Raw genomic sequence first — 25,326 nt, forward strand, 5'->3', positions numbered from 1 at the left:
TTAAATCCTGAATGTCCTATTTGATGCAAAATACTTGCAGAGTACTGTCTTTTGTATATTCTTCCATCAATGCTCTATACGCAAGCATGATTATTATTTCTTTTTTGCATAGAAGCAAGCATTAAAACTATTATTACTCTAATATGTTTATCATTTTCTTAACTTTATGTTTAGACTCCTCGGAGACAGAAAAAACTCTTTTGCCGTTACCATGATGGAAACCGGAATCCTAAATTCATTCTGGCTCCAGCCAAACAGGAGGATGAGTGGGACAAGCCTCGTATTATTCGCTTCCATGATATTATTTCTGATGCAGAAATTGAAATTGTCAAAGATCTAGCAAAACCAAGGGTAAATAATTTTTTTTCTTTTTTCTCTCAATTTACTCTACCTGTGTATTAGTTTTGCCTTTGCAAGATTACAAAAATGATAATTGATATGGCAGTAACCCCACAGATAGTTTTAGATACTGTTGTCACAACATAATGGAATTGGTAATAAGCTCTATTTATACTAGTTTTTCCTCAGTTTGTTATTAACACAAATAGCATACCTTGCAACTGGGTTTTAAACACTAAATTATGAAAATCATAGATGAGATTTTTTTATTCACACTGATTTTATTCACAGATGTTTCAGCATCTTCCTGAAAAAGTTTTGTATGTATTTTCAAACCCTTTAGTCTCATAGGCTAATCAAAGACCAACTTTCTCATATCTTCAATATTTTTATCTGAAAGAATACTTGAAGTATTTTTATTCCTCTTTGGGCACATTATTACTGGAAAGATACGATTGCACAAGCATCATGCTAATTTGAAATAAGGACATCATAGTTTTCTGACTTTAACTCCTATCATTTATCTTAAGGAAAACAATTAAAAAATTTTTTTGAAATTCAATTTAATTAACTGTATTATTAGTTTCAGAGGTAGAATTTAGTGATTCATTAAGGAAAATAATTTAATGTAAACACAATCCCATAAACTTAGTGTTTAGCACAGAAATTCTTCTATGAGAATTTGAGAAAGACTACCCTTTATGCTCTTGCGTTTTTTCCCATCAGCTTGTTCTTAAAACCTATTTGATCTCATTGATAGTAATACAGACTGCCATCAGTTTCATAAAGAGATTGTTAAACATTAGGTTTATCTGTGCTCTATATAGGAGTTTGCAAATTTTTTCTGTAAAGGTGCAAATAATAAATATATTTCAGGCTTTGCTGGCTATACCATCTATCACAAATACTCGAGTCTACATTGTAGTGTGAAAGCAGCCATAGAAAGCACATAAATGAGCATGGCTGTATGTCAGTAAAACTTTATTTCCAAAAACCAGTGGCAGGCTGAATTTGGCGCATGGGCCATAGTTTGCTGATCCTTGTTATAAAGGTTTAATTATCTGGATATCTACTCAAAATAAACTTCAGGTCAAAATTTTTGTTGCTGTTAAGTTTTACTATTCCAGATTGGTACTTTTTTTTTTTTTTAACCAAAGATTACATTTTAAATGGAAAAGACTGGTCTAATATGTATAGGTGCTATCCAAGGGAATTCTTATAAATCTTTCAAACAGAGCACTACTTAAATCACACCATATTCTATCGGTATCTTTTCAATTTCTGTTTTAGTCCATTCTTTGTGGTCAGTAAATCTAGTAAACCAGAATACCTTGGTGGAATATTTTTTAAGAATTCATTTCAGCTTAGAGGTCAAGTCTTGTATCTCTGGATTCGGAGGCCTCAGTCTTCAAAGGGGATGCCTCAGTTGGATTATTTTAATCAAAAAATTCAATGCCAATAAAAATTTTATACTCTTGTTAATTTCAGAATCATTTTTATTTTTTAGTTTGAAGTCATTATCTTGGCTGTCCTCTTTCCTACTGTTTTTGTACATTTGAGTTCTTTTCATCTGCCTTTCTGCTAAGTCCAAGATTATTTCACTGTATATGTGAAATACATGAACAGATATGTTGAAAGAAGAAAAGATAGACCCTGAAACAAATTTTGGACAGCATTAACCTTTGTAAACAGTTCCATCACTAAAAAAAAATTAACATCAAAAGTTTGAAATGGATCATTAACTACAAATAGCCTTTCTTATAACTATAAATTAGACTTCAAATTTTAGTGATTTCTTTCCTCACAGTCTCCTCCAACGACTGAAAGAAATTTAATTTCTAATCTCTTTTGTTTGTGTACCCTCCATTCATGCAAAGCGAAAACAAAATATAAAAAATAACAAAAAAAATAGAAAAAGCTTAAAAGCCAACTGTCTCTCAAGGCTCAACACAAGGTGACTGGAAGTCTTATGGAGTTCTTTTCTCTTTTCATCCTCCTTTGTAAAAATCCCAGAATTCTGACTGGTTGGATAAATGTGATTCATTTTTTTTTTTTGTTTTGTAATGCAACTATTTTGATGGTTGGCTTCACAGCTGAGGCGAGCCACCATTTCAAACCCAATAACAGGAGACTTGGAGACGGTACATTACAGAATTAGCAAAAGGTAAGAGATGTGTATGTTGCATATTTTGGCCTCTAATGAGTGTTTTGTACATCCTACAGGAATATTCATTTAAGGGAAGTAGGTCATTTTCAGTCTCCAGCTCGAGTCACCGCCTATTTATATACGCATGGATAAACTGCTTTGTGTTTCACAGGTCTTTCCCTTTAACTAGAAGTTCTTTTTTTAATCTTTAATTGGTCTCTTGTTTTTAGGGAATTCATACGCTTTGCATTTCTCTTCAGGTCAGGAATCACATCTCCAGGAAATGGCTTAATACTTTTTTTCTTTTTCCTTTTTCTTGCCAAAAGGGAAAAAAAAGAAAAAGCAGCAGCCTGGATTAATCTGGGAGTAGTCTTTGTTTATATAGTTCTCTCACATTCATAAATGCTGCAGTGAATTCACATCATTCTTAATAGTGATTTGTATTGGCATTTGTTCATTCATCTTGTGAAATACCATTGTCATTTTGGAGTAATCTGTATTCCTCCTGTTGGAGTTATTTTAAAAAACTTGCTGACTAGAAAGTTGGCAATGGAAAGAAGAGTTATGCTTCTGATCTCAGTCTTCTAACTACTATTACTCATGAACTTATTTGCCTTTACTTTGCCAGAGAGACTTAACAGTTTTATCTCAGTGAGAGTTTTAGAAAACAAATTTAAAGAGACTATTAACTATTCTTTTGTCAAAATACTTAAAGGACTTTAAACTTCTAGATCTGAGAAAGCTCCTGTGAAACCCAGTGCTATAAATCATTTACATACATTTTCAAATGATTTTTTTTAAAAAAAGTGAAAGGACAATAAATCTACAACAAAAATATGTCAACCCATTTTCTTTTGATTTGGAAGTGGCTTTTATTGCCACCTGTCTAAATGTTTTTGCTGATTTGAAACCATTACCTACCATCCAGACCAATCTGAACCCTTCCAATCACCTGTGGCTTGGCAAAACAAAACAAAACAAAACAAACAAAAGCCCAAAATTGCCTGCTACGTGAGTAAGTCCTTGTCCTTTCTCTTTTTTTTGTAGCTGAGCCGAGCTACAGTACATGACCCTGAGACTGGAAAATTGACCACAGCACAGTACAGAGTATCTAAGAGGTAAGGGAGTAATGGAGAGAATTTTAGTCCTACTTGGACCATTTTCCTTCTTGAGAATCTAATTTTCATAAAGGTTTCTAAGACCTAGGCTTTAGGCATGACAACCATGCTTGAATTTTCATGGTAGACTAATAAACAGACATGGTTATGGGGCAGTTAACAGAGATTTTCCAGAAGTAACTTACTAGATTTCAAAATGCCTGCTGAGACTCCCCAGACCCCACCTGAAAAGTGAAATTGTGTTCCCATATTGAAGTAAGAGAAGTTCCCAAACAACCTTCATAGAAACAAGGCCTAATTTGGCTTCTATAGTAAAGCAAAGGTATAAAAATCTCTGGGTCACCAGAATAGCTGCAGGTATTGAGAAAGTGCATGCCTTGAAGGATTCCATAACACGTCCTTTTTAAGTCAATTGGTTTCAAATTCTTTGCTTTCAACAATGTTTTAAAGAGAATGTACTTAAGTTATTAGCTGATCACTGAAATAATTTTTAACAGTAGATTACTGTGTAACTCATGTATATAACTTAGAAGGAGCCCACAGAATAAGTGACATTATTCCAACAGAACTCCTTTTCCATCTACCTATTTATGTAATGGAGATTTCTTAGCTCTCATAAAAATGAGAATATTGAAAATAACAAAATAAGCTCCTTCTGTCTCATTAGAAACATCTTAATATATTTTCACTTTTTATAGTGGGTAATGATTGTTTAATCACGTTATTTAGACTAATGTGTACTAATGATAATTGTAATAACTCATTCCAGAAGACACTATTTTTAACAATTAGACCTTTATGTTAGAGGAATTTATATTTTTATCAATTTATAAAAGTATTTTTGTTGTAGAGAAGTATAATGTAATAAAAGATTTTTAGGCATAGAAATATATTTCTCTAGGACAGGGCTTCTCAACCTCAGCACTATTGACGTTTTAGATCAGATAATTCTTTGTTGTTGGGGGTTGTAGCTTTGTATGACGCTTAGCAGCATCTCTGGCACCCACTAGATGCCAGTAACGCCCTTCATCCTAGTTTTGACAATCAAAAATGTCTCCAGACATTGCCAAACATCCCCTGGTAGGCAAAATTCCCACCACCACCCCCAGAGACTTCACCTCTCTACCCCATGTTGAAAGCCACTCTTCGGGGCGCCTGGGTGGCTCAGTTGGTTAAGCGACTGCCTTCAGCTCAGGTCATGATCCTGGAGTCCCGGGATTGAGTCCCACATCGGGCTTCCTGCTCAGCAGGGAGTCTGCTTCTCCCTCTGACCCTCTTTCCTTCTTGTGCTTTCTATCTCTCTCTCTCTCTAATAAATAAAATCTTAAAAAAAAAAAAAGAAAGCCACTATTCTAAGATAAGAATGGAACGAAAATGCAGTTCAAGGGGGGAAAAAAAAGAATGATATAAAATTTCCCAAGTACTAAAAAATTCATTCATGTATTTTTTTTAAAGTGAATCATGGTGGGCATCAACTCATCGTGGTATTTAGATTCCACTGGATACGTTAAAAAAAGATCATTTTTCAGAAATTACCACTAATTTCAGAATTAAATCCTTTCAAACTATTTGATGAAAAATTAGTTTTCAACTAAAATGTGCAGAAAGTAAGTACATAGATTTAACAACTATTTTAGGAGTTACTGGAACAGAAATTTTGAATATTATTGCTGTAAGTCATAACAAAAGTCATAACAAAATTTATTACATTATACTTCTCTACAACAAAAATACTTTTATAAATTCCTTCATACATTATACCTCTGAAAATGTACAGAATGCATTGTTTCCTTACTCTTTTTGGGCAAAGCTATATGTCCTTCATATGGTAATAACCTTCAACATGCCCGCACACATATCCTGGTTGCCTCATCATGTGCCCCATGCTACCTGCCCCCAGCAAACTAGAAGACATGAAGAAAATTTAACTTCTATCATATGACTTTGATTTCAGGGAGACTAAGGATTTGTAGAAATTAATTTGGATAATGTTTTGATACATGATTTATAATGCTTCTGTGCATTGTAATTAACTCTAAATTTCAAGTTAAACTTCAGCTAATTTTCCATTTTATTACAGAATCTTACTCATGTCTTAAAAAATTAACCCTTTATTTTTTTAAAAATAAGCCAGTATATATTTTATCAAAGATTACATGGTTTTAGGCATTTTTTACTGTCATAAGGCTTGTTTCTAAATTCTTCAGATTTGGATGCTTTTAGGAAGCACATAAAAGAAAATTTCATGAACTTAGTTCCTTGGAAGTCCTTTTTGGAAATTTTTTATATATACAATGGACCTTTTGAAGAAATATCCAGCCCACAGAGTCATTGGACTCTTACCAATAAGGTAAAATAAATTACTCCTTGAAAGGTGATCTACAGACTTTTTTTCCTTAAGAACTAAATATTTCTAAACATTTTGGGCTTATTTTTAAAATATTCTAACTTTATAGCTCTGAGAAGCAATTTCACTGGAATTTTTAGAAAGACACAACCATACTTCATATTATAGAGGGCATTTAGCCAGCAGCATTAGAAGCCTTGGAAGACTAACACCAGAATAAATTCACCCAATCTTAGCAGAGTATGTAGGGTGTGTGTATGTGTGTGTGTGTGTGTGTGTGTGTGTGTGTTTGTGTTCAAATATTCATATTTACTCTTAAGGAAAATTGTTCAGCAAGTCTTTTAAAAAGAAAATACATATGTTGAGAGAGAAGCCTTAACTGTTAAAGAAGGAATTTGCTCCATAAAATATCCAAACACTTCATATTTTAACAAGTTTTCCTTTTTTGGGAATTTATTAGCTATGTCAAGACATTTTCTACCCATCACTAGAATCTGAATTTTGAATATTCCACAAGTGAAGTAAATGAGTGTTTTAGGTTTCCTTCATACATTATACCTCTGAAAAAGGCATCTCAAATGTAAAATAGAAAAATTTATGTGTACTGTTGTCAGTTAATGTAGTTCCTTTTGCTGTGGGAACATCTGTATTTTGAATGGGTCAGAAGGGAATTTCAAATATCTGTATTTTGAGAAATTTCTAAGTGATTGCATCATCTTCCGTGGAAGGAAAAATATGTTCCAGAATCCTAGCAAATAGAATTTTATTCGGGTAAAGTTATGTGTGGAAATCCATTACTGTTTACTTTATTGACTATCTCTGAACTTCTGGTAAGTCATGTCTGTCCTTTCCATTATTAAAAAAAACAAACTAAAAATTTACTACAGCTTGTTAATGGAGATGCTAATAATTTTGGCTAAAGCAGAGAAATGGAATTTTAGTTTTGGAAAGGTAAACATTGAGTTTACATGCTCTGAAAAGACAGTTATGTGAGCTCACAAAGTCCAGTTAAAGTAATATTAAGAGATATGCAAATAAATAATCTAGTCTGGTAGAAAAAGCTTCTTTGATTCTGGTAGGTTATTTTTAGAAGTAGTTTTCATTTTCTTACTCTGATATACAGATTTCCCATAATACGGCATTTTCTTATGCTTACGATTTAATTTACCCATGGAAATAAGGAACAAATACAATATAAAAGCTTATTATTATTTTATAGTATGGAGCAGATACAAATATCTTTAAATATTTCAGATACTTTTTTAAATTGGAGTCACTTTTAACAATGACAGTCCATCTGTTAGGTTGAACAGTGGTTCTCAGATTGAGATAACTGAAACGGATAGATCTATAGTATGATTGCATAATTGTCCCACTAAGATCCAAAGGGCCAGGATAAATTCCCGGGCTAGATGATCAGCTTTTCTTTGTTAACCGTCAAGCACTTAGAGAAGAATTATTGAAAGTTTGCTCTCTCTAACTGGCACTTGGGGTCCTGAATTATTTTTTGCCTTTGCAAAAAAAAAAAAAAAATCACAGTTTTTATATTAGCTAATTGTAAAATGTCAGTTTTCATGTGTTGGGTTAGAAGAAAGTAGTGCAAATTATATCACTTGCATTTTCCTGTGGAAGTTTTGTAATAATCTCCAAAACCTCCAAAATGATATTGTCTATCTATTTACTTGAACATGATGTCCTTATTAATATATTAGAAATACAGTCATGCAGTATGAGAATGTTGCTCCTTACTCAAAACATTCCAGGGGCACCTGGGTGGCTCAGTCGGTTAAGTGTCCAACTCTGGATCTCAGCTCAGGTCTTGATCTCGGAATTTTAAGTTGAAGCCCCATGTTGTAGGGTGTGGAGCCTACTTTAAAAAAAGGGAAAAAAAGAAAGCATTCCAGTGATAGATTTGGGGTTCCTGTGATTAAGACCAAAAGGAATATAGTTTGTGTTATCTAATTAGTAATGGAAAATACTGTAACCTTACATTCTAATTCAGTTAAAAAACACTGAGTACTTAGAAGAAAGAACCTGCATTTCTGTTGATAAAATTTAATGCAGGAATAAGACCCAAAATCCTAAAGAATAAATAGTTAATATATATTACAGTATCCTCAGTGTCTCCACTGAATTTTTGAGCAATGTTACAACAATCTAAATTCAGGGCTAATTTCTTAGATTACCTGATAGATCTATAACAGTGTTGCTGAAGACAGATTAGCGGTTGCGATCCAGATGAACAAAATGTTTTAAATGTAGCTAAAGAGAATCCTTTTATATTTTGGAGAGGTTTTCACGTGAAAGTCAAATTAAGTGAAATAACTTTACATGCATGAGTAGAGTTTATTTTCCTCTCTAGTGACAGTAACAGAACCACAATTAAGATAACAATTTATTTTTTAACCTTTAATCATTAATAATTTTAACTGCTAAGCCTCAGACCGTCCATTGAGATCATTTGTGGTATAACAAAAAGTGCAAATTAAAACTTTTTAAAAAAACTAAACAATTAAGATTAAAATATTTTTCCTTTAAGGTTAGCAAAAATTAAAAAGATTGATACTGGCAAGTATTTTCTGAAATGGGCACTCGTAAACGTACAGTAAAAGTATAAAATACTTTTTGGGAGAACAATTTGACATCATTCATCAAAATGTAAAAGTTGTCTAGCAGTTTCACATTTAGGAGTTCAACCTACAGAGAGATATTATTTGTAATAGAGAAAAAGTAGAAATAACCTTATTTAACCAGTGCTTTATTGGTAGACCTTCATGGTCATTTTGGAAGTAAAGATACTTTATTTTAAAATGAAAAGAAGGGACACCTGGGTGGCTCAGTTAGTTGAACATCCGACTCTTGGCTTTGGCTCAGGTTGTGATGTTAGGGTCATGAGATCGAGCCCTGAGTCAAGGCTCTGCCCTCGGAGCAGAGTCTGCTTGGAATTCTCTCTCTCCCTCTCCCTCTGTCCCTCCTGCTCGTGCTCTCATGCATGCTCTCTCTGTCTCTCAAATAAATAAATCTTTAAAAATGAAAAAAATGGAGGTGCCTGGGTGGCTCAGTTGGTTAAGTGTCTGCCTTCGGCTCAGGTCATGGATCCCAGGGTCCTGGGATAGAGTCCTACATCGGGCTCCCTGCTCAGCAGGGAGCCTGCTTCTCCCTCTGCCCCTCCCCCCACTTGTTATCTCTCTCTCTCTCAAAAATAAATAAATAAAATCTTTAATAAATAAATAAATTTAAAAGATGAAAAGCAGTAGTTAAAAAACACTGTGAGATGGAAATGTAAAGTGATATAGTTGTTATGGAAAAGTCTGGTATTTCCTCAAAAAGTTAAACATAGGGTTACTATGTGATCCAGAAATTCCACTGCTAGGCAAAACCCAAAAGAATTGAAAGGAGGCACTCAAGCAGGTACTTGTACACTCATGTTCATAACAGCATCATTCATAGTAGCCAAAAGGTGGAAGCAACCCAGGTGTGCATTCATGGATGAATAGATAAACAAAATGTTGTATATCCATATAATGGAATATCATTTGGCCTTAAAAAGGAATGGAATTCTGATACGTGCCACAATATGGATGAACCTTGAGGAAATTATACCAAATGAAATAAGATGCAAAAGGACAAATATTATGTGATTCTATTTATAGGAGGTACCTAGAATGAAAAAATCATGCAGAGAAAAAGTGGATTAGAGGTTACCAGGGGCTGGGAGGAGAGAGAAATGGCAAATTATTATTATTTTTTTAAAAGATTTTATTCATCCATTTGAGAGAGAGAGAGAGCACAGAGGGGGAAGGGTCAGGTGGAGTAGCTCACTCCCTGCTGAACAAGGAGCCTGATGCAGGGTTCCATCCTGGGATCATAACCCGAGCCGAAGGCAGCCACTCAACTGACTGAGCCACCCAGGTGCCCAAAATGGCAAATTATTGTTTAATGGGTACAGAGTGTCTGTTTGGGATGATGAGAAGTTCTGGAAATAGTGGTGATCGTTGCACAACTCTGTGAATGCTGTTGAATTTCAGACTTAAAAATGGTTAAATGGTAAATTTTATGTTTTTTTTTTACCACAATATTTTTTTTTTAAACTGAGGTAGTGCTATATGTATTGACTTGGAAGATGTCAGAAGTATTTTCAGAGAGAAAAAGTGAATGTGTATATTGATGTGAGAGATTGGAAGGTGAGTAGATTCCTATTTATTAAAAAATTCTCTCTGTATATTTGTTTATACACAGGGAGAAATGTTGAGAGAATATGTACCTATTTGTTAAAACGTACAGTTTACCTGTGAGGAGTGGGACTAGGAAAGGGACTTTGTATTCTTTTGTATATGCAGTTTGAAATTTTTATATGTATTTTGTTTTTTAAATAGCTTTATTGGGAGATACACGTACTGTGTACAATTCATTGGTTGAAAATGTACAATTAAGTGGCTTTTAGTATATCCAGAGTTGTGTGTCCATCACCACAACGAATTTTATTTTATTTTTTAAAAGATTTTATTTAGTTATTTGAGAGAGAGAATGCAAGAGAGAGCACAACCAGTGGAGAGGAAGAAGCAGGCTGCTCATTGAGCAGGGAGCCTGATGTGGGACTCAATCCTAGGACCCCAGAATCATGACCTGAGTCAAAGGCAACCACTTAACCAACTGAGCCACCCAGGCTCCCCTCACCACAATGAATTTTAGAACATTTTCATTACCTGGAAGAGAAAATCTGCTTTAACAATAACTACCCAATCCTCAATTCACAACACCCCCCCCCCCCCCGGCCCCGCCAGCTCAGCCCTGATGGACCACAAATCTACTTTCTGTCTTTATGGATTTGCCTGTTTTGGATTTTTTTTTTTTTTTTTAAGATTTTATTTATCTATATGAGAGAGAGAGCACGAGCAGGGGCATGGGCAAAGGGAGAGGAACAACCAGACTCTCTGTAGTCCCTGTTGTGCACAGAGCACAACGCAAGGCTCAATCCCAGGATCCTGAGACCATGACCAGAGCTGAAGTCAGACTCTTAACCAGCTGAACCACCCAGGCGCCCCCTGGTCTGGATATTCCATATAAATGAAATCATACGGCATGTGGCCTTTTGCATCTGCCTTCTTTTACTTGCATATTGGTAAGGTTCACTGATGTGGACGCATGTATCTGTACTTCATTCCTTTTCGTGGCTGAACAATATTCCATTGGATGGACATACCACATTTTATTTATCTTTTATTCATCTATTGATAGACAGTTGAGTTGTTTCTACTTTTTGGCTATTATGAATAATGCTGCTCTGAACGTTCATGTACAAGTTTTTATGTGAACATAAGCTTAAATTTCCCTTGGGTATATACCTAGGAGTGAAATTGCTAGGTCATATGGTAACTCTATTTACCCATTTGAGGAACTGCCAAACTTTTCCAAAGTGGCAGTACCATTTTACAGTCCTACCAGCAATGTATGGGTTATTCCAGTTTCTTCACATCCTCATCAATACTTGTTACTGTCTGTCTTTTTGATGATTATAGCCATCCTAGTGGGTGTGATATGCTATCTTATTGTGGTTTTGATTTGCATTTCCCAGTGGCTAATGATGTTGAGCATCTTTCCATGTGCTTCTTGGCCATTTGTATATTTTCTTTGGAGACTATTTAGATCCTTTGCCCATTTTTAAATTGAGTTTTATTTAGTGGTAATAGTTCTTTATATATTTTATTTTATTTTTTTATTATTTTTTTTAAAGATTTTATTTATTTATTTGAGAGACAGAGAGAATGAGAGAGAAAGCACATGAGATGCGGGGAGGGTCAGAGGGAGAAGCAGACTCCCTGCTGAGCAGGGAGCCCGATGCGGGACTCGATCCAGGGACTCCAGGATCATGACCTGAGCCGAAGGCAGTCGCTTAACCAACTGAGCCACCCAGGCGCCCAATTCTTTATATATTTTAGACACAAGTCCTTATCAGACATTTGATTTGCAGAGATTTTCTTCCATTCTCTGAGTTGTCTTTTCACTTTATTGATGGTGTCCTTTGAAGCACAAATTTTTTTTTTTAAGATTTTATTTATCTATTTGACAGAGAGACACAACAAGAGAGAGAACACAAGCAGGGGGAGTGGGAGAGGGAGAAGCAGGCCTCCCGCTGAGCAGGGAGCCCGATGCGGGCCCGATCCCAGGACCCTGGGATCACGACCTGAGCCGAAGGAAGACGCCCAACCATCTGAGCCACCCAGGCGCCCCTGAAGCACAAAATTTTTAATTTTGATGATATCCAGTTTATTTTTTTGTTGTTGCTTTTACTTCTGATGTCATAGCTAAACTAGTGTCTAAGATCACAAATCTTAAACTTACAGTTTTTTCTAAGAGTTTTATAATTTTAGCTTTTACATTTAGGTCTTTAATCCCTTTTGAGGTCTTTTTTTTTTATGATATGAGGTAGGGACAACGTCTTTCTTTTGCATGTGGTTATCCATTGTCCCAGGACTATTTGTTGAATATAACAAACAGGGGCGCCTGGGTGGCTCAGTCGTTAAGCGTCTGCCTTCGGCTCAGGTCATGATCCCAGGGTCCTGGGATCGAGCCCCGCATCAGGCTCCCTGCTCGGCAGGAGGCCTGCTTCTCCCTCTCCCACTCCCCCTGCTTGTGTTCCTGCTCTCGCTATCTCTCTCTCTGTCAAATAAACAAATAAAATCTTTAAAAAAATATATATATAACAAACATTTCTTTTATATATATATAAATTTTATTTATTTATGTGTTTAGGCTCCACACCCAGCATAGAGTCCAACACCAGGCTTAAATTCATGAGCTTGAGTTCAAGACCTGAGCTGAGATCAAAAGTTGGATGCTTAACTGACTGAATCCCCCAGATGCCCCACATTTCTTGTTTTTATAATTTTAAAAGGTAAAGTGAAAGATTGAAATGGTAATTTGCTAGAATAACAAAAGTGAAGGCCTTCTTGGTAGCAGGAAACTTTACACCAAAGAGTAAGCATTGTCAAAGAAAAGATTAAAGATAAAAAGAGAGGCAGTAATTGGTAAGTTGAGTTAGAACTTCTTTCTCCCAATTCTGACTGAGTTCTTAGTAGAACTAGGAGCTAATCTAGTATGTCAGTGTACCTATCTTTCTGGCTGGCCACAATTTGAGTTAGAAAGCATAGGTTCGAAAATGTAGAGAAAAGATCCAGTCTCTGTAAGGCTGAAGGTTGATGCTTCTACCAAAGTATTAGAGAAAAGGTAGGAATCGATGCTTGTGGTAGCAAGGAAGGAAGTTGAAAGTAACAGAAGTAGGAGACAGGTTCTCTGTGGGTGATAGGTTCCAGGATGGAATAGGAACAATTCTCAAGATGCATCTAGTTTGAATTTTTTTAAAAGATATTTATTTTGAGAGAGAGAGAGAGAGAGCATGCATGAGCAGGGGGAGGGGCAGAGGGAGAAGGAGAGAGACTCAGTGCTGAGCACAGAGCCCAGCGCAGGGCTTGATCTCACAACCCTGATATCACAACCTGAGTTGAAACCGAGAGTCGGATGCTTAGCCAACTGCACCACCCAGGTGCCCCTGAAATTTTAATAGAACGCTTGCCAATTTTGTGTTGCAGTTATCTATAAAAATCAAGTCAGTAGTTTGTGGATTATAAAGTTCAAAAATCTATCAAATTGTTGCCAGCCAGAAATATAGGTACAGTGACAGACTAGATTAGTTCCTAGTTCTACGAGGAACTCAGTCAGAATTTAGAGAAATAAGTTCTTAATGTATTTATCTACTGCACCCTTTATAACACTAAAATTCTTGGATCCTTCCTGTTTCTGCTACACTAAGGAATTCTACTCAGCCAGTCCATATAAATTTACAAGGGATCACTAGACAAGTAGTATGGTAAAATAGAATAAATCTTGGATTAGTTCTGGGAAGTCTGTATGATTCATTCATTTCTTCATTCAGCAAATATTTATTGAGCATCTGCTATATGCCAGGCACTGTAATAGGTTCTGCAGATACAGTGGTGAGCAAAGCCAGGGAGAATTTATACGTATTTGGGACTAGTGGTTGAATGAAGACATCTTACCTTAATCAAACAATAAATTAATATACAATTAGTGTGAAAAATGCTACAAAGTAAGATATATAGTACTGTAAAAACATTAGGGGCAGCTGCCTTCTCTACTTCCAGGGGCATGGAGGTAGCCTCTCCCTGAAGTGCTTCAGTTGCAGGCAGTTGCCAGCTCTGAGATGAATGGTTCTGGGGGTACAGCTGCCACCACCCTCCACCCTCTGGACCAAGGCTGATTCCCATAGTAGCATCCAGCAGGTGCCCACCAAAGTCACTGTGGTCTTGCTATATATCAGAAGGACTATAAGCATGACTGCTTTTGTGAAGAGCATCTTATTTCCTTATATCAGAGAAAATGTTAAGAATTAACTGCAGAGGAAAATACTTCTTCCCTCTTGGAAAGAAGAGTGCCAGTAGGACCTCAGTCTTTTGAGGTAACAGGCTGAAGAGGATTCCCACCAAGATAGGGTATCTTGACCTCTGCAACATCTGGGAATGGGCTGGATGATCTACCATAGCTGTCCAGGCTATGGTAGATCATGTGTGCTGGCAGAGATCTCTGGATGGAAAGACCATGGTACTGATACAAATATAAAGATTCATGTGGAAGGCAGTATTTTACAGCTGGGAGAATAAGAGCAGCATTCATTGAAGATGTCATTCCAGCAGCTAGGAAATGGAGAGAAGCTGGAATGAAGGTGTATATCTGTTCTTCAGGGAGGGTAGAGGCACAGAAACTATGACTTGTGCGCTCTACAGAGGAAGATATTCTTGAGCTTGTGGATAGTTTCTTTGCGCTAAGTTAGGCATAAAGTGGAGAGAGAGTTATTAAAAGACTGCAAATAGCATTGAATGCTCAACCTGTTTTTGACACATTAGAGGCTGGTGCTGCTGAGGAAGTGGACATGCTTATTGCTGTGGTGGTGAGACATGGCTAGGTGAAGTTAAATGATGAAAAGCCTATAGCCTCATCAAATCATTCAGCAAACTACTTGTCCTCTTCAACCTAGAAAAGGATTTCTAAGGAAGAAAAACTGTTTCTCATAGTTTGTCCGTGTAGTCTGGTTTATTTCAATGGTAAAAGTAGCTTACTTTAAAAATACATATATAGGGGCACCTGGGTGGCTCATAGTTTGTCCGTGTAGTCTGGTTTATTTCAATGGTAAAAGTAGCTTACTTTAAAAATACATATATAGGGGCACCTGGGTGGCTCAGTCGTTAAGTGTCTGCCTTCAGCCCAGGTCATGATCCCAGGGTCCTGGGATCGAGCCCCACATCAGGCTCCCTGCTCTGCGGGAAGCCTGCTTCTCCCTCTCCCTCTGCCCCTGCTTGTGTTCCCTCTCTTGCTGTGTCTCTCTCTGCCAAATAAATAAATAAAATCTTCAAAAAACAAAAATAAAGTATCTAAAAAATATATATACACACACACATATGTAGGCAAATATGTATGTGCTCAAATTACCTTCTACAGATACATGAGTGATAAAAATCTCCATTCAGTGAAATTAAAACTTATTTTAAAATCTCTGTAAAAGTTATGTGAAACTACAACACTAACCCCTACTGAGGGCAAAGTATAGTTGATAGAAAAAACTATTGACCTTCTTCCCTCTCATGCTCTCTCTCTACCATTCTCTCTCTCTCTCAATAAATAAAAATCTTTAAAAAAAAAAAACTATTAACAGATCAAATGTGTCAGTATCAGGTCATATACCAAAATTGAAAGCTAGTTTTGAGCAGTATTTCAGAAGCCTTGCTATTTTAAAAACGGAAAGTGTTTCAAAGTCGTCGTCTTTTTTTTTTTTTGTAACATTTTATTTATTTGAGAGAGAGCACAAGCAAGGGGAGCAGGAGCGGGAGAAGCAGACTCTGCTGAGTAAGAAGCCCGATGCCGGACTCCATTCCAGGACCCTGGGATCATGACCTGAGCTGAAGGCAGATGCCTAACTGACTGAGCCATCCAGACGCCCCTAATCCTGTCAATTCTAATCATTATAGATTATAGCTGCCTTTCTGACAACTTCTTAGCATAGTTTGAGAAATTATATTGTTATTTACTATTTTTAAAATGATTTTACTGAAATCAGTCTATCAGATCAAGAAGAATCCTATATATTTTTTGACATGGATGTGAGAAATGTCAGTTTTCTAACAGTATTAATTATCCTGGTTCAGTTGTTTTTTTTTTTTTAAGATTTTATTTATTTGACAGAGAGAGCACAAGAGGCAGAGCAGTAGGGAGAGGGAGAAGCAGGCTCTCCATGGTCAGGGAGCCCAACATGGGGCTCGATCCCAGAACCCCAGGATCATGACCTGAGCTGAAGGCAGTCAACCGACTGAGCCATCCAGGCGCCCAATGTTTATTTATTTAAGGGAGAGGAGACTTAAGCTCAGTTAAAAGCTGTGGGAGGAATTAAGAAGGAAAGTTGATTATGTAAGAGAGAGAAGGGCTAATCAATGATTTATGCTTCCTAAAATGTCAGAAAATTATAGAATCTAAGGCAGAGGGTTAGCCTTAGATAATGGAAAGAAATTTCCTCTCTGGAACTGGAATGAAGGAACTAGATGATCTAAAAGGAACAGATAGATGGAAATGTAGGTAAAGTGTATGGTTTCTATATTCTCTGAAGTAGGGGATATGTACTGAGAGAAGGGGGGAGCTGAGGTGGGTTTGGGTTCAGAGTAGGAGTAAGGGCCCATTTGAAGTTGGTGTTCATGAATTATCAGTGGAACACACTTGCCCTATTTCATGACTTTCTCCAATAGAGTTTGATGACACAGGTATAAGCTTGGAGAAAAAAATTCATTGAGGATAATATTTTTTTTAAAGATTTTATTTATTTGAGAGAGAGAGAGAGAGCATGAGAGGGGGGAGGGGCAGAGGGAGAAGCAGACTCCCCGCCGAGCAGGTAGTCCGACATGGGACTCGATCCCAGGACTCCAGGATCACGACCTGAGCCGAAGGCAGTCGCCCAACCAACTGAGCCACCCAGGCGCCCGAGGATAATATTTTTGCCAGACAGTTTAATTTAGGTATTTAGCAAGAATGTTGTTGAAATGATGGATCATGGAATCAGAGGTTGATGAGAGAAGTGATAGACCATAGGAGATAGCTTAATTTGGGGTGCCTTTTTAAATTTAGCTATAGTTCCCATACCATAAAATTCACTCCTTTAAAGTGTGTAATTCAATGGTTTTTAGTGTTTTCAGTTGTGCAACCTTTACCACTATCTAATTTCTGAACATTCCCATCACCCTGAAAAGAAAGCCTGTACTTATTAGCAGTTAACTCCCCATTTCCTCCTTCCTCTGGCAACCACTGATCTACTTTCTCTGTTGACTTGCCTATTCTGGATATTTCTTATAAATGGAATCATAGTATGTGGTCTTTTGTATCTTGCTTACTTAACAATGTTTTCTTTTTTTTTTTTTAAAGATTTTATTTTTTTATTTGAGAGAGAGAGAATGAGAGATAGAGAGCACGAGAGGGAAGAGGGTCAGAGGGAGAAGCAGACTCCCTGCTGAGCAGGGAGCCCAATGTGGGACTCGTTTCCGGGACTCCAGGATCATGACCTGAGCCGAAGGCAGTCGCTTAACTAACTGAGCCACCCAGGCGCCCCTACTTAACAATGTTTTCAAGGTTCATTCATATTGTGGCATGTATCAGTACCTGATTCCTTTTCATGGCACAATATTCCATCATACGGATGTATCACATTTTATGTATCTACTCATCAGTTGGTGAATATTTGGATCATTTCCACTTTTTGGCCATTATTAATAATCCTGCTATGAACATTCATGTACAAGTTTTTGTATGAACATATGTTTTAATTTCTCTTGGGTATGTACCTGGAAGTGGAATTGCTGAGTGATACAGTAACTGTATGTTTAAAAATTTGACGAACTGACAAACTGTTTTCCAAACCGGCTGTACCATTTTTACATTCCTACCAGCAATGTATGAGGGTTCTGATTTCTTCACATTCTTCATCAGCACCTGTTATTGTCCATCTTTTCGTTTTATTTTGTTTTAAGTAGGCTTCACGCCCAGCATGGATCCCAACATGGGGCTTGAACTCAAGACCCTGAGATCAGGCCCTGAGCTAAGAGTTGAACACTTAACTGAATGAGCCACCCAGGTGCCCCCGTCCACCTGTTTTTATTATAGTCCTACTGGGTGTGTTTTGGTACCTTTTAAAAACTTATTTTTATTTATGCAAGTAATACATGAATTTTTATTTTTTTTTAAGATTTAATTATTTTAGAGTGTGTGATGAGCGGGGGGAGGGGGAGAGGGAGAGAGAATCCCAAGCAGACTCCCCACTGAGTACAGAGCCCAACACAGGGCTCAATCTCACAACCCTGAGATCATGTCCTGAGCCGAAATCAAGAGTCAGAAGCTTAACTGACTGAGCCACCCAAGCACCCCTACATGAATTTTTTTCTTATAAAATATTTACACTATATAAATCAAGCTAAAAACCCTATGACCTCCACCCCAGTCAGTTCCTATGCCTTATGTAAAAAGAAAAATTGTTTTCAGTTTGGTATGTATTTTTACAGAATTTTTAAAAATTCTCATTGTAACAGCCCTATATAGCCTTCTTACATTAATCCAACTGTTTTCAAAGAAACTCTGTAATAAATGAGTTTTTTTCTTTTCTAACCTTTAACTGTAAAATGTAGCATTTTTTAAAAAATGACAACATTGTTTAATAAAAATCATATCAAACAAGCAAGCCAACTAAATGCCTATAGATAAGTCTTATTGTCCCATATATTATGGCTTTTAAAATGATGGCTGTTAGTCTTTATGTATTGAAACATTATAAGTAATATTTTCTTCTTGTTCTTAGTGCCTGGCTCTCTGGCTATGAAAACCCTGTGGTGTCTCGAATTAATATGAGAATACAAGATCTAACAGGACTAGATGTTTCCACAGCAGAGGAATTACAGGTAGGTAATCACATTATCCTTAAACCATATGCTGTCACATTATTTCTTTACACTTTTTCCAAAAATGTTGCAGATGAGATTTCCTAACATTGTACGGGCACTGATTAGGTATTGTAGGAGAGCTTGGGACCCTAAAAGTGAATATGCAAGCTGAAACCAAGCAAACTACTCTTTAATAATCAATGGGAAAAATTAGGATTAGTCTGTGAGCTCTAAAATTCTTTTACAAAACATTAAAAACTCTTACTGTTAAGTATAAATTTATAGGGAAAGGAACAATATGTAACATTAATATTTATTAAGCATACTATAATTTTTTGTCATTCCTAACTAAACCTGTCGGGTAACCAGGGGCAGTTTTTTGTTTTTTTTTTTTAATGTGTTTTTTTGCTCTTTTCTATTGAGATAGAATTCACATACCTTAAAATTTACCCTGGTTTTATTACATGCACATGCTTATGCAGCTATCACCACTATCTAATTGTAAGACTGTTTCATCACTTCAAAAACTTTCAGCAGTCACTCTCCATTCCCTCTCCCTAATGCCACTGGCAACTACTAATCTCCTTTCTGTCTGTCTATGAATTTGTCTTTTCTAGATATTTCATATAAATGGAATAATACAATATGTGGCCTATTGTATCTGGCTTATATCACTTAATGTTATGTTTTCAGTGTATAGCACTTTATTCTTTTTCATGCCTGAATAATATTCCATTGTTTGGATGTATCACAACTTCATGTATCTATCAGCTGAAGGATATTTGGGTTGTTTGCACTTTTTGACTATAATGACTAGTGCTGCTATGAATGTTTGTGTACACGTTTTTGTACAAACATTTAGATTTTTCTTGGGTATATATGTATCTATGGAACTGCTGAGTCATGTGGTGACTTTATAGTTTGAGGAACTGTCAAACTGTTTTCCAAAATGGCTGCACAATTTTATAATTCCAATGACAGAGTATGAGGATTACAATTTTTCACATCCTTGTCAACACTTACCCTTGTCTCTTTTTTTCATTACAGTTTTCATTTGCATTTCCCTGATGGCTAATGATGTTGAGTATCTTTTCATGTGCATGTTTGCCATTTATTTCTTTGAAAAAATTTTTGTTCAAATCCTTTGAGTATTAATTGGGTTGTTTGTGTTTTTATTGTTGAGTTGTTAAGTGTTCTTTTTTCATTATGGATATAGGAGCATTATCAGATATATGGTTTGCAAATATTTTCTCCCGTTCTGTAGGTCATCTTACATTTTCTTAATGGTGTCGTTTGGCACAAAATTTTGAATTTTGATGAAGTCTGATAGGTCTTTTTTTGTTTTTTGGCTTTGGGGTATTTTTTAGTTGCTTATGCTTTTTCTTTTCTATTTTACTAAATTCCAGTATAGTTAACATACAATTTTATATTAGTCTCAGAAGTACAATATAGTGATTCAGCAATTTTGTACATTACCCAGTGCTCATCATGATAAGTGTACTCTTAATCCCTATCATCTGTTTCACCCATCCCCACCACCCATCTCCTATCTGCTAACCATCAGATTGTTCTCTATAGTTAAGTCTGTTTTTTGGTTTGTCTCTTTTTTCCTTTGTTTGTTTCTTAAATTCCACATATGAGTGAAATCATATGGTATTTGTCTTTCTCTAATTTATTTCACTGAGCATTATCTTCTCTAGATCCATCCATGATGTTGCAAATGGCTAGATTTCGTTCTTTTTTTGTGGCTGAGTAATATTTCGTTGTGTTTATATACCATAACTTTATCCATTCATCTGTCAATGAACACTTGAGTTGCTTCCAAAATTTGGCTGTTGTAAATAATGCTGCAATAAATGTTGTAAATAATGGTGCATATATCTTTTTGAATTAGTGTTTTTGTATTCTGGAATTACTGGATCATATGGTAATTCTATTTTTAATTTTTTGAGGAATTTCCATACTGTTTTCCACAATGGCTGCAGCAGTTTACGTTCCCACCAACAGTGCACGAGGATCCCTTTTTCTCCACAACTTCGCCAACACCTGTTGTTTCTTGCATTTTTGATTTTAACCATCCTGACTGGTGTGAGCTGATATCTCATTGTGGTTTTGATTTACATTTCCCTGATGATGAATGATGTTGAACATATTTTCATGGGTCTGTTGGCCATCTGTATGTCATCTTTGGAGAAATGTGTGTTCATGTCTTATGCCCATTTTTAAATTGGATTATTTGTGTTTTGGGTGTTGAGTTGTATAAGTTCTTTTATATTTTGGATACTAACCCTTTATCAGATACATCGTTTGCAAGTATCTTCTATTCAATAGTTTGCCTTTTCGTTTTGTGATTGTTCCCTTTGCTGTGTAGAGGCTTTTTATCTTGATGTAGTCCCAGTAGTTTATTTTTGCTTTTGTTCCTTTGCCATAAGAGACATGTCTAGAAAAATGTTGCTACAGCCAATGTCAGAGAAATTACTGCCTGTGCTCTCTGCTAGGATTTTTATGGTTTGAGGTATCACATTGGTTCTTTAATCCATTTCAACTTTATGTTTGTGTATGGTACCTGCAGTTTTGTTCTTCTTTTTCAAGATTAATTTGGCTAGGGGTGCCTGGGTGGCTCAGTCAGTTAAGCATCTGCCTTCAGCTCAGGTCATGATCCCAGGGTCCTGAGATCAAGCCCCGAGTCTGGCTCCCTGCTCTGCAGGGGATCTGCTTCTCTCTCTCCCTCTGCCCCTCCCCCTGCTGTGCTCTCTCTCTCCCTCTCTCTCAAAATAAATAAAATCTTTAAAAAAAAAGTAGATTGCTTTGGCTATTGGAGGTTTTTTGTGGTTCCATACAAATTTTTGTATTCTTTGTTCTAGTTCTGTAAAAAATGCTATTGGTATTTTGATAGGGATTGCATTAAATTTGTAGATTGCTTTGGGCAGTATGGACATTTTAACTATTCTTCTAATTCATGAGCATGGAATATCTTTCCATTTCAGTTTCTTTCATCAGTGTTTTATAGTCATCTTCAATTTCTTTCATCAGTGTCCTATAGTTTTCTGAGTACATGTCTTTCACCTCCTTGGTTGGGTTTATTCCTAGGTATTCTATTATTTTTGGTTAAATTGTAACTGGGACTGTTTTCTTAATTTCTTTCTGCTACTTCATTATTATCGGTGTATAGAAATGCAAATGGATTTCTGTATATTAATTTTGTATCCTGTGACCTTACTGAAGTATCAGTTCAAGTAGTTTTTTTGGTGGAGTCTTTAGGATTTTCTATATATAGTATCATGTCATCTGCAAATAATGAAAATTTTACTTTTTCTTTACCATGTTGAATGCCTTCTATTTTTTTTTCTTGTCTGATTGCTGTGGCTATGGCTCCCAGTACTATGTTGAATAAAAATAGTAAAGATGGACATCCTTGGGGCACCTGGGTGGCTCAGTCGGTTAAGTGTCTGCCTTCGGCTCAAGTCATGATCCCAGGGTCCTGGGATTGAGCCCCGCGTTGGGCTCCCTGCTCAGTGAGGAGCCTACTTCTCTCTCTCCCTCTGCTGCTCCCCCTGCTTGTGTGCTCTTTCTGTCTCTCTTTCTAGGTCAAATAAATAATAAAATCTTAAAAAAAAAAAAGGGCATCTTTGTCTTCTTCCTGTCATTAGGGGAAAAGCTCTGTTTTTCCTCATTTGAGTAGCTGTTTTTCATATATGGCCTTTATCATGTTACTGTGTTCCCTCTAAACCTACTTTGTTGAAGGTTTGTATCATGAATGAATGTTATACTTTGTGAAATGCTTTTTCTGAATCTTTTGAAATAATCACATGGTTTTTATCCTTTATCTTATTGATGTGACAATATCACAGTGATTGTTTTGCAAATATTGAACCACCCTTGCATACCAGGAATAAATCCCACTTGATCGTGGTGAATGAGTTGTATTTTTTTTAAAGATTATTTATTTATTTTGAGAGAGAGAGAGCAAGAGGAGGGGCAAGGGGATAGGGAGAGTCAAGCAAACACCCTCTAAGCACAGAGCCCAATATGGGACTCAGTGCCAGGACTCTGAGATCATGACCTGAGCTGAAATCAAGAGCCGGCGGCTTACTGAGCCACCCAAGCACCCCATGTTGAATGAGTTTTTTAATGTATTGTTGAACTTGGTTTTCTAATATTTTGTTGAAGATTTTTGTGTTCATCAGAGGTATTGCCCTGTAGTTTTCTCTTGTGTAGTGTCTTACCTGGTTTTGGTATCAGGGTAATGCTGGCCTCATGGAATGTATTTAGAAGCTTTCCTTCCTCTTCTATTTTTGGAACAGTTTGAGAATACGTATAACTCTTCTTTAAATATTTGGTAGAATTCACCTGTGAAGCCGTCTAGTCTTGGATGTGTGTTTGTTGTGAGCTTTTGATTACTGATTCAATTTCATTGCCGAATCAGTCTCTATTTTCTGTTTCTTCCTGATTTGGTTTTAGGAGGTTAATATGTTTCTAGGAACTTACCCATTTCTTCCTAGGTTGTCCAATTTGTTGGTATATAATTTCTCCTAATATTGTCTTACAATTCTTTGTATTTCTTTGGTGTTGATTGTAATTTCTCCTCTTTGATTTCTGTTTTTGTTTGAGTCCTCTTTTTTTTTTTTTTTTTGATGAGTCTGGCTAGAGGCTTATCAATTTTATTGATCTTTTCAAAGAATCAGCTCCTGGTTTCATTGATCTGTTTTTGTAGTTTCTATTTCGTTTATTTCTGCTCTAATCTTTATTATTTTCTTCTTCCTACTGGTTTGGGGTTTTGTTTGTTCTTTTTCTAGCTCTCTTAGGTATAAGGTTAGGTTGTGTATTTGAGATTTTTCTTGTTTTTGAGGTAGGCCTGCATTGCTATAAACTTCCTTCCTAGGACAGGTTTTGCTGCATCCCAAAGATTTTGGACCATTTTCATTTGTTTCCATGTACTTTTTTTTATTGATTTCTTGGTTGGCCCATTCATTGTTTAGTAGCATGTTATTTAACCTCCATGTATTTGTGTTCTTTCCAGTTTTTTCTTGTGGTTGATTTCTAGTTTCATAGCATTGTGGTCAAAAAAGATATTTGGGGGCACCTGGGTGGCTCAGTTGTTAAGCGTCTGCCTTCGGCTCAGGTCATGATCCCAGGTTCCTGGGATCGAGTCCCACATTGGGCTCCCTGCTCCGCGGGAAGCCTGCTTCTCCCTCTCCCACTCCCCCTGCTTGTGTTCCTGCTCTCGCTATCTCTGTCAAATAAATAAAATCTTTAAAAAAAAAAAAGATACTTGGTATGACTTTAATCGTTTTAATTTGTTGAGACTTGTTTTGTGACCCAGTATGTGACCTGTTCTGGAGAATGGTCCATGTGCATGTGAATGTGTATTCTGCTGTTTCAGGGTGGGATGTTCTGAGTATATCTTTTAGATCCATCTGGTCCAGTGTGTCATCCAAAGCCACTCTTTTCTTATTGATTGTTTTTGTTTGAATGATCTGTCCATTGGTGTGAGTGTTAAATTCCCTTGGTATTATTGTAACATTATCAATTATTTCCTTTATGGTTTCTTTTTTTAACATTTTTATTTGAGAGAGTGAGAGAGAGCAGGAGCAAAGAGAGGGAGAAGCAGACTCCCTGCTGAGCAGGGAGCCCAACACAGGCTCAATCCCAGGACTCCAAGATCATGACCTGAGCCAAAGGCAGACACTTAACCAACTGAGCCATGCAGGCACCCACCTTTATGTTTGTTATTAGCTGTTTTATGTATTTGGGTGCTCCCATGTTGGGTGCATAAATGTTTACAATTTTATATCTTCTTGTTGGATTGTCCCCTTTATGATTATATAGTGTCCTTCTTTGTCTTTTGTTACAGTCTTTGTTTTAAAATCTGTTTTGTCCAGTATAAGTATTGCTATCCTGGTTTTCTTTTCACTTTCACTTGCAGGATAAATGCTTTTACATCCCTTCACTTTCAGTCTGCATGTGTCTTTAGGTCTGAAATGAGTCTCTTGTAGGTAGCATATAGATGTGTCTTGCCTTTTTTATCCATTTTGTCACCCTGTTTTTTGATTGGAGTGCTTAGTCCATTTACATTCAAAATAATTATTGACAGGTATGTACTTATTGCCATTTTGTTACTTGTTTTATGGTTGCTTTTGTAGTTCTTCCTTTTTTCTCTTGTTCTCGTCTCATGCTTTGCTGGCTTTCTATAATGATACACTTGAATTCCTTTCTCTTTATTTTTTTGCATATTTATTACCAGTTTTTGATATGTGGCCACCATGAGGTTTTATATATCACATCGTATGCATATAGTAGTCTATATTAAGTAGGTGATCACTTAAGTTTAAATCCATTCTAAAATCATTAAATTTTTACTCCTCTACCCCCACCACATTTTAGGTATATGGT

At 36.4% G+C, this 25,326-nt stretch overlaps 1 protein-coding gene and 1 pseudogene across 3 annotated transcripts in view; both read left to right on the top strand.

Moving 5' to 3' along the window:
- Positions 1-25,326, top strand: part of P4HA1 (prolyl 4-hydroxylase subunit alpha 1) — a 92,834-nt gene that overhangs the window by 54,567 nt on the left and 12,941 nt on the right. For 2 of the 3 annotated variants that reach the window (XM_088019765.1, XM_028109717.2), the window contains exons 8-10: positions 175-351; positions 3,533-3,603; positions 18,852-18,951. In XM_088019765.1, coding sequence (XP_087875891.1) covers positions 175-351; positions 3,533-3,603; positions 18,852-18,951 — 348 coding nt within the window. Of the gene's footprint in view, positions 1-174; positions 352-2,432; positions 2,504-3,532; positions 3,604-18,851; positions 18,952-25,326 lie in introns of all 3 variants that reach the window. The other variant, XM_028109718.2, reaches the window with a different exon arrangement.
- On the top strand, positions 8,725-14,834 carry LOC114214210 (enolase-phosphatase E1-like; annotated as a pseudogene).

The sequence above is a fragment of the Eumetopias jubatus genome, unplaced genomic scaffold (genome assembly GCF_037043125.1).
Source record: "Eumetopias jubatus isolate StellerSeaLion01/CBP00866 unplaced genomic scaffold, mEumJub1_p1.0 scaffold_17, whole genome shotgun sequence".
In the NCBI taxonomy this organism is placed as follows: domain Eukaryota; kingdom Metazoa; phylum Chordata; class Mammalia; order Carnivora; family Otariidae; genus Eumetopias; species Eumetopias jubatus.